This window comes from Puma concolor, chromosome D4 (assembly GCF_028749965.1).
Source record: "Puma concolor isolate L17-30 chromosome D4, mPumCon1.1.hap2, whole genome shotgun sequence".
In the NCBI taxonomy this organism is placed as follows: Eukaryota; Metazoa; Chordata; class Mammalia; order Carnivora; family Felidae; genus Puma; species Puma concolor.
Genome location: NC_141679.1, coordinates 44,056,472 through 44,070,904, shown reverse-complemented (window position 1 = coordinate 44,070,904; position 14,433 = coordinate 44,056,472). Strand labels below are relative to the sequence as shown.

General features: G+C 42.3%; 1 protein-coding gene across 6 annotated transcripts in view; it reads right to left on the bottom strand.

Annotated features, from left to right (window-relative positions):
• ADAMTSL1 (ADAMTS like 1) overlaps positions 1 to 14,433 on the bottom strand; it is an 885,884-nt gene that overhangs the window by 126,717 nt on the left and 744,734 nt on the right. For all 6 annotated transcript variants that reach the window (XR_015243567.1, XM_086685377.1, XM_086685374.1 and 3 more), the window contains one exon: positions 2,874 to 3,053. Coding sequence is in view for 5 of the 6 variants with exons in the window: in XM_086685377.1 (XP_086541503.1) it covers positions 2,874 to 3,053 (180 nt within the window). In the remaining variant the exon portion in view is untranslated. The remainder of the gene's footprint in view (positions 1 to 2,873; positions 3,054 to 14,433) is intronic.

Genomic DNA, 14,433 nt, shown 5'->3' with positions numbered 1-14,433 from the left:
TTCTTTTATATTTTGGGGGGGGGATGACTTTCATAAAAATATGATTTAAAAATATATAATAGCCAACTCTGTCAAGAGATGCAAGGAATTCTTTTAAAGAAAAGAAGTAAGGCCTTTTAAGAGGTCGTATTCTCAGAATAGAATCTGAAAGTAATTTTATTTGAAGTGTCTAAAATTTTGGCTTAATTCTGTCTCTAAGGGATTCTGTGCAGTAACTATGAGATTGAGTCCAGATAGTTGAGGATGAAAAACACCCATAGATCATCCAGGTCTTCCTTTCTCCAAGGGGAGTCTTGGGGGTAGGGGATGTGGAATGTATGCTTCATCTCAGCCAGAGGGCCAGGGCAAGGGCTGTTGGGATGACAGGGCCAATTACAGCCTCTGTGAATGCCCCCGGGAGCATTGTTGCATGGCACCAGCTTGAGTTTAATCCCAGTGAATTGGTGATTACTTCCCACCATTCCCAGTCCTTCCCCGGTGTTTGCAATTTCCATTCATCAACCCAGGTAACTCAGAACCTAATAACATTCCATGGATAAGGGCTGAGTAGTCCTACTTCCCAAAGTGTAACTTCTTCTTCCTAGGAAGACTGGGAAAGCCCACAGGAAGCCTAGGGCATGACCCTGAGTCTGGCCAGTCAAGGTAAGCACTTTCTTTTATTTCCTCTCCTCCTGACAATGAGCAGGGATGGAAGAGAATCATAACAATAATAGGGTTAACTTTTACTAGGCACAAAGTAGTTTATATGCATCATTTGACTGAAGCCTCCCAATAATCATATGAGTGGACATTATATATCCCCAATATTCATATATGCAAACTGAGAAAGGTTAAATAGCCCAAAGTTACAGAGCAGAGTGGCAAGGTCAGGATTAGAACCTAAGTTTGCCTGTCTGTGAGTCTAACTCCTAAGCACACATGACATAATTCTAACGGTCTACTATACTTGGGACACCTGGGTGGCTCACTCAGTTGAGCATCTGACTCTTGATTTCAGCTCAGGTCACGATCCCAGGGTCGTGGGATCAAGTTCCACATTGGGCTATGCACTGAGCACGGGGCCTGCTTAAGATTTTCTCTCTGCTTCTCCTCCCTACCAACTCTCTTAAAAAAAAAAAACAAAAACTGTCTGCTGTACTTAATGGGACCCAGAGTACCTCAATTCAGCAGTTTCATTTTCTAAGTGCCTAATCACAACGGTCCCTGCTTCAAATCTGAGGGCCTAAAATAATTTTTTCTGAATTCTGTGGGTCTCATGTGCTCAGAGGCCACAAACTCCAGGAACACGGGAGGACAATTATAGTACATACAAGTCCGTTCCTCAGCATCCCACTCATGGCAACTGTCACCGATAGACTTTGTAGAAGGACACCTTTCACAATATGCCCCTGGGAGGAAATCTTCATCTAGAGTCACTTACTTGGCAACTATATGACTACACTCTCTTGCACTGTTTTATGATTTTTTCAGATATAATACTATACTCCCGAATCATTCCATAGAAAAACTGTCAGTCACATGTTCATGCGTGCACACGTGTGTGTGCATGCGTGCACACACACACACTTATTTGACACGCTTCTAATCCTTTATCTTGCTGAAAGAAAATTGTTTCTAAAATTTGAAAAAAATAATCATGCCCTACTCCTGTTCTGAGACATTTGGGGTGAGATGCCATCAGAAGGCAATTTATTGCCAAATTACAAAACCTGTGGTAATGTAGGTTACCTCACAATTGCAATGCCCTTAGCAGGTATCATCTGAGTGAACTCTGTATGAGTGGATACAATCAAGGACAAGAAGTCTAAGAACAGGTTGAAAGAGGTAGCATCTTAATTTTCAGAGGCAGCTTTTCTCTCTGTGGAAGCAAGTGTCCCTGGGATGTATTTCAACCAGCAGCAGCCCCATCCTGTGTATCTGTACAACATACACACACACATGTATACACACAACCACAGAGAAGGCAGTGGGATCAGTAAGGCCAATTCAAATGCTTATGTGCAAGAAAGGGCACAGTGTTGCATCTGTTCGTGACACAAAGATTTTCATTTCGGGCCTGGCGATTCTGTTCTTGGCTACATTTGCTTAGGAGACAGTACCTCTGGGGGGACTTCTTTATGGAAGACACACAGGCCTACGATGCTGAGGGAGTTGTAGGCAATTCACAGTAGTCAAAGGGGCTGAAAACAAGTCGAAAGTGAGTGTAAATGACTTCATTGATGCTAGTGTTAGAGTAGGAACTGTTTAGAAAAGTAGGTTAGTTGGGGGTATATCCCTAACTTATGAGGCAAGTCAGAAATGGTGGATGCTGATGTAATCATCCCCCTAAATGCAAGCAACAGGGGAAATCAAGTTCTCTTGCTGGGAAATTGTTAGCGTCTTGGAGCCAGGAAACTGACAGTAAAGAGGCAGGATTTCCCTGGTCTTCTCTTCTTAATAAATCATGTTCCTTATTGTCCAGTAACTTGGAAGGGAATAACGAGAGAGGCTTTGCCCTTCCTGAGTAGAGACTAGAAACATCTGGGAGGAGGAGGTGCCGGGAGGTCGGGGAGGTGGGTGTGGGGATGAAGGTAGAACAACGCAGTGTTCTGAGAAGAATTCTGGGCCAAACAAGGTCTGGTTTTGTTCCACGAGGAGCCCGTTTACAATTCCATGCTTCTGATTGTTGCATCAGGGCTGGCTGTTTACCTCATGTCCCTGCAGCCTAGTTAAAAGCTAGTGACACATTGTGGTATAAATGCTTACAAAAATCTGTTCCATAATGCTAGGAGGATTATTTTGTTCTATTCTTATCCTCTCTATGTGTAAGTTTGGGGTGCCTGCTTTTCTTCCTTACACCTCTTTCATTATTTCCTTCTGAGGAGCCTACATACCTCCGTCCAGTCGGAGAGGAGCCACTCGCTGGGACAGTCATCTTTCTTGCAGGCTTGCTGGGAGGCCGGTTTTGAGGCTGAACAGAAGGTCTCAGGAAGCTCCAGGAAGCTGCCATCAGCCATGCGCTGTTTGCAAAGAACCTCACGCTTCTGGATGCCCCCGCCACAGGTTCGGGAACACTGGGGAAGGAAGAGAAAGTCAACCTAACATAGGACAGTAGATGTTTGACTGCCAATTCTTATCTTAGCCCTGGCTGAATAAAGATTGCAAAAAAAAAAAAAAAAAAAAAAAAAAAAAAAAAAAAAAAAGAAAGAAAGAAAGAAAGAAAAGAAAAAGAAAACTAAGAACCAGCCCAAAGGATTTTGTTTCCTTTCCTTGAAATGTAGCAAAATCTATACCCTCCAATCTTAATTTCAAGTATTTAACTACAGCATCCAGGAATTTCAAGGGCCTTTGAATCATAGAAAGTTGTTCCTAAACTATGATTTACAGCTACCCAAGACAACTGGTTTAAAAGGTTAGTATAATAGGGTGTTAAACATATTTACGATCCAGTGAAAATAATCTGTGCAGCTTCCAGAAAGAGCAAGAGAGAGCTCCTGCCATCAGTGTAAATCTGGAGGAATTAATGTGCACAGAAGTCAGCCCTTTCCTTCTAAGTGTGAATATTCACTCTACCCTATTGGAGGGACATTAGATTTAAGGCCTCGTTTTCTGAAGAACTCCCCTGGAAGTCCTCTTGTAGGACTGGTGATTTCTTAGGGCAGTGGGAGCTACAGCCACTGGAATTTGGGCTATAGGAAAATAGTCTTATTTCAGTGGTTTTCACTGGGACCCCAGTCAAACACATTGTTTACATGTAACTTAATAGTTACAGTCCAGTTGCATGAAGGGAAAGGGAGGCCCCTGTGGCATCAACTATTGGCTGTTTTCCCAGTAGCCCCCTCCCTTGCAACAGCAAAGGAACCCCCAATTTTTAGCATGTCTAGCTAGGCACATGACTTTTCAGCATACACACTGTATTCGTTGATCTTCCTTGAAGATGCACATGGCTCCATGATTAAGTGCTGGCCAATGGGATATACATGGCAGTGTTGTGTGCAATTTTAGGGAAATAACCATGAAAAGAGTGTGGCATCCCCCGCTTCACTTTCCCCTCCTTGCTGACTGGAATGTGAACATGAGGTCTAAACTTTAACCTCCCATCTTGGACAGTGATAGGCAAAGAGATGGAAGTAGCCTGTCTTCCTGATGGTGAAGCCACCACATGGGCCCTGGATGGCCTGTGTTTAAATGAGAAGGAAATACTTTTCTTTCTTATTTAAGCCATTGTGGCTTTGGGTGTTCTGTCGCTTTTAGATTAGTTTCCAGTGGCTACTCTTTGTTGGGGCTACTTTCCTGACAAAGTGCTAGAGAGTGTTCTTTTTTCTTCAAGAATAGTCCTTTCCCTTTTACCTGCTGCCCTTGGGCTCGCTGGGGGGTTAGGCCTGGATACACAGACCTGAGAGTTTTTACGGGAGTGGCTTGTGCTGCAGCAGGGGCCTCTTAGGACTTGCGGGGGTCTGTGCTCAATGGCCTGTACTTGGAAGTGCAAGGGGGATTTGTGCTCATGGTCAAGGTTAGGATGGTGATTGAGTATGGTCAGAATGCTGCTGTGGCCCAGCGGTCACTGTCTCTTAGTGGTCCCAACCCTGGATGCACTTTAAAATCACCTGGGAGCTTTTAAAAAGTACTGAGGTCTAGGTCCCATCTCAGATCCATTAAATCAGAAATTTTGGGAAGTGCCTCCCAGGCATCAGCTATTTATTTATTTATTTATTTATTTATTTATTTATTTATTCAACGTTTATTTATTTTTGGGACAGAGAGAGACAGAGCATGAACGGGGGAGGAGCAGAGAGAGGGAGACACAGAATCGGAAACAGGCTCCAGGCTCTGAGCCATCAGCCCAGAGCCTGACGCGGGGCTCGAACTCACGGACCGCGAGATCGTGACCTGGCTGAAGTCGGACGCTTAACCGACTGCGCCACCCAGGCGCCCCGGCATCAGCTTTTTAAATAAATAATAATAAAAAAGAAATCTCCCAAGTAATTCTGTAAACCAGGATTGAAAACCATCTCTCCAAATGAGCCATCTCTCCATCCCTCCACCATTTTCAATGGGAATAAAATAAACATGTAGGGGTACATGGGACCCAGAAACCTCTGTTAGAACCAGTGATTGCTTGCAACTGGCCTATGCAAAACTGCTCTTTGTTTGCAGTTGTGAGAGGTGTAAGACCTCAGAACTACTGGAGAGAGGGCAGGGGAGGGGCAGAGAGAGAGAGGGAGACAGAGAATTTCAAGCAGACTCCTTGCTGTCAGCGCAGAGCCCAATGTGGGGCTTGAACCCATCAACCATGAGATCATGACCTGAGCCGAAATCAAGAGTCAGATGCTTAACCGACTGAGCCACCCAGGTGTTCCACCCCCCACCTCTAAATATATTTTCTATGGCTGGATTCAACTACCTAAACACTGTACAAAAAGAGAAGGGTCATGGTAAAGGCAAAACCGTCCTGGGAGGTAGATCTTATCCCTACTGTACAGATAAAGAAGCTGAGGCTGGAGTGGTGAAGAGATTCGACTAAGGCCACACCTGGGCAAAAACTGGTTTACTTCCATTCTGTGCAACATTCACCCAGTTCCTCCTGAGCACATGCTCCCCGCTGGGAGTGTGGACACAGCGGGAGAGGAGCCCAAGATCAGCTTTTCTTTCTTGTGGCTGTAGGAGCTTCTCTCTGTTTGCAGTGGGAGGGTAGGCCGCTGCTGCTTCCCACTGAGGGCCCCTGGCCTCCTAAGCACCAAGCCTGCCAGAGCCTGGTCTCATCCTTTCTGCCACTGGAGGGGCGGTGCTTTGCAATTCAATCCTCAGCCTCCACTCTGGGACTATCCCTGACAGGCAGGAGAAGGTCCATGCTCCAGATCGGGGACACACATTTCCAAATGGCTTATTTACACTGTGGTGGGCCTGGAAATGTATTTTCCCTAGAGATTTCTGAGCTGAAAGGCTACAGTTGAACACAGCTCCTAGGCTATGCCACGAAGTTGAACGTGTAGGTAGACCGTTGGAAGTGGTCTGCAGCCTGTTATTATTCATTACAGATCCAAACAGTTCCTTCCAAGGGCTTGTCTAGCATGTTGTTTAACCTTAATTAAGGAAAAATCTATGGCCTCGGAGCTCATGATTCAAGCTGTGAGTGGGCCAGGACTTAGGCTTCTCTGGTTCATTTTGATGACTCCCCGGTCTTTTCATTTTGACAGAAGCAAACCTTAATTTTAGTTCTTGTTTGGTAGAAGTTTACTTTACTTCTTCAATGCATTTTGTACCCACACTGCCCGGCACAGTGCCTCCTGCAAATGTAAATTCTCAATAAATATTTGTGGAATTGAAGTTGGTGGTTGGGGGAAATTTAAATTAGTGGCCAAGAGTTCCATTTGCTTAAAACATGCCTTCTTGCTATTACAGACAACCAAGGTTTTAAATTTGGTTTTATAGCCTTTTTCATGACTTCTTAGGCCAGCCTTCTCTTATTTCTATTGAATTCTCACTTCTAGCCAACCAGTTATTCCATCATCAGATTAGTTATAACCATTATCATTCAGCCCTTCTTAGGACTCTTTTATAATTAGACAACTAGCGATGTGAATTTCTGATTTCTAAAATTTGCCAAACTTAGGTAGGGACTGCGTTCTCTATAATTCTTTCTATTCTATGAATTATTAAAGTTCTTCCATGAACTTAATGCAATTTTGTTCAACAGGTAACTGTCTGGAAAAAAAAAAAGTTTATGCTGATGAGTCAAAATTTAAATCTTAATCTCTGACCTCTCCCCTATGTCTTAAATGTGAACAGGCATTTTTACCTAAATGTGCCCAGAATGGAACTTTTGATCTTGCCCTTTGAACCCTGCCCCAAATCCACTCTCCTCTCAATCTTCCCCATTTACTGGATGGTGCTATATCTAAGACAGAAACATGGGAAATATCCTTGAGCATTTCCTCTTTCTTACCACCTCTTCCCTGACACTCAATCTATGAGCAAATACTGTCAGATTTCCCTCCAAAATAAACTTGACCTCCACCACAAATAATAAATGAGGATATCATAATCTCTCATTTAGACTACTACAAAGCTTCCTAAACATGTCTCTAGTTTTCTCAGTTAGGTCCTAGTAGCATATAGATGGCATACTCAGTTTTGAAGACAGCTTCTCTCTCCTTCTGATGGCCTGCTGAAAACACCATTGGTTGAACACAACTAGAAGCCAAGAGGGTAGAGTCTATCTAGGTTAGCCTTCTGAGATACAGGTGGAAAGGCAGAGTGGACCTATAGGAGCAATGGAAGATATTCAGCATATCTACATTCTATTCTCCACACAGTAGCAAGAATGATATTTTCAAAGCATAAATCAGATCACAGAATTCCCATGCTTAAAAGCCTTCAATGACTTTCCTTTATGATTAGAATAAAATCCAAACTCCTCTATCCCTGACCTGCAAATTTCTATATGCTCTGGTCCCTGCCCTGAAGGAACCTTTGAGACTGTCTAACTCAAATTTTAAATTCATTCATTCATTTGGCAGAAATTTATTCAGTACCGGTCATAGACCAAACATGGTTCTAGGTTTTTGGTTGTAGCAGTGAACAAGAAAAACAAGACACACCTCTGCAATCTCATCTCATACAATTCTTCCCTTTCCCTGTATATTTTGGCCTCACTGGTTGTGTGTGTGTGTGTGTGTGTGTGTGTGTGTGTGTGTGAGTGGTCCTTGCACATCCCAAGCTTATTTCTCCCACAGGACCTTTGCACTTGCTCTTCTCTCTACCTGGCTCACTCTCATCATACATCTTCACATGGTTGAGTCTTTCTAATTATTCAGGTTTAATTCCATTCTCATCTACTTGCAGAAGCCATTCTTTAAAAAAAATTTTTTTTAATGCTTATTTATTTTTGACAGAGAGGGAGAGGGAGAGAGGGAGAGAGGGAGAGAGGGAGAGAGGGAGGGAGAGAGAGAGAGAGAGACAGCGAGCACGAGTGGGGGAGGGCAGAGAAAGAAGGAGACACAGAATCTGAAGCAGGCTCCAGGCTCCGAGCTGTCAGCACACAGCCCGACGCGGGGCTCAAACTCATGGATTGCAAGATCATGACCTGAGACGAAGTCAGATGTTCAACTGACTGAGCCACCCAGGCGCCCCTTGGAGAAGCCATTCTTAACCTACTAGCTAGAAAAGCCAAAGCAGTCTCTATTCTGTCACCTCATTTTATGTATTCATTATTTTTTGTTTTTAAATACCTCTTTTAAATAGGTCTCATCCCTTTGGAAACTATCATCCGTTATCCTATTAGCTCTATGAAGAAAGGGATTTTGGTTCTCTTGTTGCTCATACTAGTGCTTGAGAATTGCATTCAAAAATTTCCCCAGCATGATAGTGTTACATCTTGAGTAGGAGACCTTAGGATTGGATATCTCCAGTTTTCCTCTACACCCTATTTTTTTTTCTTTTAAAATTAATGATTTTTTTCCTAGTAAAGAAGTAATTAGGGTATGAGCTAAACAGCAAACTGACATTTTATAACTGATGCCGGAAGAATGTGACATCTAGGTATGGTCCATAAATATGTGCACTGTAGTGAAAATGCAGTGTATTTATCTTTGAGAAAACTAATAGCTGATTCATAAAATCATTATTCCCTGAACCTCAAAATTACATTAAGCCACTTTTCTTCCAATCCTTTGATTATAACTCACAATCAAATCCCCCATGGGTCCTATTGAGTTTGTAGGCATAAAGAACACGCTCTTGAAGTTTCTGTTACATGGTGACAGACATTTTAGTCACTTCACTAGTGACACTGGATTTGTGGGATTACAGATCTCTTCAATGCTTGATGGCTAAAATTTTCTTTCTAACTATCTAAGAAGGCACAGGGGCTTCCGTTCAATGTGAGTAAGTGTTCCAAAAATAAACGAGTAGCTGCATAAGAACAGCTCTCTGATCCAAGCTGCTTAGTTAGAACTTCTTAGTGAATGTGGCAATAAGGAAAAACACAGGCTAATTTTCTCTCTCTTTCAAATTGAGGAAATAGATGATAAAAATAATTGGTCCACCTATGGGTGGAGATGAAATAAAATTGTGCTATAGAGGGTGACCACTCATGAAACATAATCTAGCTGGGTCATCACTTTGCAGATAGGACTGATTTCAGGGACAGGCCCTTAGGTGACTCCTGCCGGCAATGTGCAGAAGTCTGTGACAATGTGATGACAAAGCAGTTACAAGAAAATGTAAAGAAAATTAGCTTGTTTCAAAATTTGATCTACCCAGAAAACTTTCAGGAAATTCTTAACACCTAGGAGGTCAAATTCAGACTCCCGAGAATGCCCTTGAGAGCCCTCACGCTCTGACCCATGCTGAGCTACCCAGCCACATTCCTTGGTGGCCTGCCATGGGGACAATTTGCTCTTCCCTGGGCACACAGATGCCTTCTCTGCTCAGGCCTTTGATCACCTTGTTCATTCTGTGAGCAATGCCCTTTGCCTCTTTGTCTATCCAGAAATTTCCAAGACACCTTTGAAGGACCAGTTCAAAGGCTCAAAGAATGAGTCACCTCCCACCCTGACTTGACCTGGAAGGGTGCTACATGTCTTCTATAAGGGCTACTTGTTTATGTGTCTGCAATTCCCCCCACCCCCCCACAGGATTACGCATCTTTTGAGGAAAGGGAATGCACTCATCTTTCTATTCCCCGGTGCCTAATGTAGCATCTGGCAAAGAGCACACACTTCATAAATGTTTGTTGAATTGATGATTGGATGAACAAAAGAGCCAAAAATCCAGATGTTTAAAAGACGTGACACAAACATCCAGATGATAGGCTGAACATCCACCTTTTATCGAGCTGTTTTATCATTAGCCAGGAGCTGTTTCTAAGTAAGTCAGCAGTGGGTTTTAGCCCGACGCAACGTGTCCTGTGCTGGGTGCTGTGACCCTCCAGGTGTGGCAGATAACCATCCAGCTAAGTTACTATTGTCAGGGATGTTTGCTCTTAAACACTTGCCTCATCTTTGCTCAGAAAGTTTCCTTGCTGTGTTTGCACGGCTGAAAGGGTGTCTTTAGAAACTTTTAAAAACTACAGATAAAATTTCAAATTAATAAAGTTTCCAAAGTCTGCGACAACTTTGGGAACGTGTTGAGATTACCTGATGAGGTAGATCTCTAGTACGGTATTATTTTTAAATACGTGCCATAAACAGAATAAATAACAACAAATAGTATTTATGCTAATGATTATCCTTGCCGCCATACATGTTTCATGCTATAAGGTCATAGATTCACTAGTTTTATAAGAAAGTAAAAAATATACAGTAAGGAGAGCATTTAAAAGTTAGGTTTCTATATAAAACTACAGTGGCCTAAGCGTCCTGTACTTTGAACGATTTTCCCGTGATCACATGTTAAGAAATTCTGCCTGTATTGACACCTTTGGTTTCATGTTGGTAGCCTTATTTACTGAGAGCTGAGCTCATTTCCTTGGTCCCTCAAGTCATATCATTGAGCCCAACACAAAGTGACATTTATATTCTTTCTAAGGTCAGCTTTCTAGTTTTAATGTGTTCTACTTATAGTTTCTAACTCATTTCATTCATTTCTTCATTCACTCATTCATTCTTTCATCAAACACTGAGTACTTGCTGAGTCCCAGACAGTGTATTAGGTGCTGGGAATTTAAGATGACTAAAACCTGGTTGCTAAGCCTCAGGTACTTGCAGTCCAGTGAGGGAGAAAAAAATGATCAAATGTGATCAGTTTTACAAAAGTGGGAATACAGAGGAGAGGCAACTAAGTCTTTCTGGAAAACTGGGGAAGGCTCTGCAGGAGAGGGGACACATGAGGGGTTGGCCCGGGAGATAAGGAGTGCCCACGGAGTCAGATTGCATGTATACAGACAGACCCAGGGTATGAGGGAACATGGGTATCTCTGAGGAGACCTGAGAAGGTAGAGGATAGAGTTCATGGGGAGGTTGCAGTTGGGAAAGGAGACTGAGAAGCCGGCTGAGGGGCAAACAGTGAAGGGCCTTGGGCATATCTGGATACAATCTCAAGATCATCGGGTGTAACATAATCCAATTTGTAGAAAATTATTCAGGCAATGAAGGCTGATGGGTTCCAGAGAGTACTGCCCTGTGAGCCATTAATAGGTGCACCATGGAGAAAAGGTTCCAGGTCATGTAAGTCTAAATAACACTCCATACCATACCCTGTTTGGGGGCCCTCAGCACATATTAATATTTTAAAGGCTCAACAGAAGGCCTCTAGTAAAGAACAACTGTACCAAGTTAGGAAACAATGGATGAGAAGTAAGACAATTACAGGGACACACCAAGTAAAAGGCTGTTTGTGATAGTTTGGTTAGTTGTGAGGACTAGAACCAAAGCAATGGGTTAGAGAACATGCTAGAAGGTAGTATGCCCTGTGAAGGAAGAAGAGGTCTGCTGGCAAACCCAGGTGACTGGGTTATCAAGCTTGGTGTTAGACCTTTGGAATTTGATGTAACTTTGTGATATGCAAGACTGAGAGGTTCAAAAGGCTGGTAGAGACAGTGCTTGGTATACAACAGAGGTCAAACTGAGCCACAGTGAATTAGGCCTCAGAGAAACGAGGAAAATGAAGCCTGGAGTCTTGCTCAAAATTATTAAATGAGAACAGAATTTATACCCCAACTATTTTGTGGATTAGAATCACCTTGTTGATCTAATACGAAATGATCTTTCTTAACCCTGGACACACAAGTGGTGTCCAGTGTATCTTCTGGGTTTAATATTCCTGTTACCGTGTGAAGCATGGGGTTGCAAAACCACTGAAATCCAGAGCAATTATTACAAAAAGTGTTCTGCCAATAAACAAAAACAAAAGCACCGCACATGTGACATTTTACTTCTAATCTCTGTTTTGCTTACATTTGTTGTTGATTCTAAAGGTAGGATCAAGTGTTCATTTCCTTATAAAACACACTGCCAAAACTGAGATAAACATCCTAATAGATATTTTTCCCCCTGAATATAATGTTTTAAATAAGCATGGTTTCTAAATTATGAGAATTTATATTTTAGTCACTGGAATGTAACAAAACTGATGACTCAATTGATTCTTCCTGCCAGTCTATAATCCTCGAATCCAGACCAAAGTCATTCTTTTACGTGTGTGTGTTTAAATCCAAAAAATGAAAAAAAGTGGAGTCTCAAGCATTTGTAGTTGTCATTAAAATTTCTCTTTTTTCTTACTATTACTAGCCGTGACTCTGCTTGCATATACCTTTTTATATAGCTAAACTATAGGCATTTTGAATTGTAACCCTGATTAAAAAAACGGTTTATAGGGAAATGGCCACATAATCATAGTTTTAAGCAAGGGAGAAAACAGGGGCCATGGTGACTGTTTTAGTCTCTGCACAGATGTGTGCAATATGTGTGTATAGTTGGTGGACACAATCCTGATCATAAAACATGCATAATACAGAGAAATATAAATTATGCTTCAGAGTGGACTCCCTAATTCACTTCAGTTAACCCTTCTAGCAACTATCTCTTTTCGTCTCATTTCTCTTTTCCATTTATTTTTTAGAATAAAAATGAATAAAGAAAGATTGGTGCATGTGAAGCTCACAGATAGTGGTGAGTGCAGTGGTAATTTAATTTTAATCTCAGGAATATTGTGCTAATAGAGACTAATGCGTAGCCCAAAATATAGAAGACTGGCAGGCTGAACAATGACATCTATGTCCTAAAATCTGGAACCTGTGAAAATGTCATCTTACATGGTAAAAGCAACTTTAAAGATGTCATTAGCATTTTCAGATGGGGAGATAACTGGATTATCCCAGTGGGCTCAGTGTCATTACAGTGGTCCTTATAAGAGGGAAGAAGGAGGATCAGAGTCAGAGAGAAAGGACAGAATCAGAGGTTGAAGTGAGGCACTTTGAAGATGGAAGAAGGGGCCATGGGCCAAGGAAGCAAGCAGCTTCTAGAAGCTGGAAGAGGCAAGGTAATAGATTCTCCCCTAGAGCCTCCAGAAGGAACGCAGGCCTGCCAACACCTTGATTTTAGCCAAGTAAAACTGATTTCAGACTTCTGACCTCCAGGGCTATAAGACAGTAAATTCACATTGTTTTAAGCTGCTAAATGTGTGGTAATTTGTTATAGCAGCAACAGGAAACACGCACAGATTAACTGCCCCGGATAAGACAACAAATAGTGAGCTTTATGTAAACTGCTGATTTTAGGGCTGGTGTTAGATTTCCTCACAATTTAATACTTTGGAGGAAATGGTAAAGAGGTCTTAGGAAAGCTGAACTGCATAGTGGAAAAGAGAAGGGGTTTTGAGGCATACAGGCCCCCTTTGCTATTTATTGGCCATGTGACCTGGGGCAAGGAACCCTCTCTGAGCCTTGTTTCCTCACAGGATTGTTCTGAGTGGATTAAAGGAGAAAATATGAGAGCAGTAGAAAGAGTTCTGCTACATGAAGTTTGAATTCATGCTAACTTCATAGTGCTCTACGTCCCTCATCTGTGGTACAGGGAGGACAGTAGTAATGATCACATAGGGTAGTGAGGATTAAGTGAGTTAAATACGTAAAGTGCCTAGAACTTGAAACATAGTAAGTGCTGCTTTTATTAAAAAGAGAAGCAGGTCCTGAAATGGGGTAAGTGCTCAATAAATGGACTGGCAGACTTGCCGTGGAATTTTTCAGCACCATGCTCTATGCTTTACATACCTGAGACTTAGTCTCTGTCTCATTGACCTTAGGGTCTACTCAAAAGTCATGGAAAAGTGCTCACACAGTAAGGTGGAATGTGACTGTTCAGTGAGCAGCACTGACCATGAACACCATGTGCAGGAAGATAGCAAGGGGTCCTGGTAGAAGAGGTGGGACTCCTGCCTGATTTGACAAGCAGAGGGGAAGGGAACTGCGTGTGGGCAGGGACAAGCATGGGCCATTAGGAATGTACAAGCAGGGGTGGGAGAAACATGGTGGGAGATGGGCAGGAGCCGACGTGCAGGGGGATGTAGGCCTGACCATGCCATTTGGCTTTACTACATGGCAATGGAATGTCACTGAAAAAAATCCTAGCAGAAGACTGTCATGATCAAAGTGTCTCAGATTGAGAACAGTGGTTCTCAATCATGGTGCTATAACACAACCAGTGTTTTGTTATTTAGTTTCATTATTAGGACCTATAACCATAAAACAAACTTATCAATAAGATATAAGGTCAGCATTTTCAGGGCTTGTGGGGCAGTATTCTTGATCTAGTCATTCATTTTTTTCATTCAGTAAGTATTTTTTCCAGAACTATGTACCTAACAGAGACACAAGTTAATAATATGGGGACTTAATACAGTAGTGGAGGTTGATGTGCATTGATTTCTGGTCTTGTCTTAGGGTTGGCATTAGTTTGTGTTACAGTTTGAGGTCATGGATTCATTCCAGTTAAAATCAGTATAAAATCAGTATAA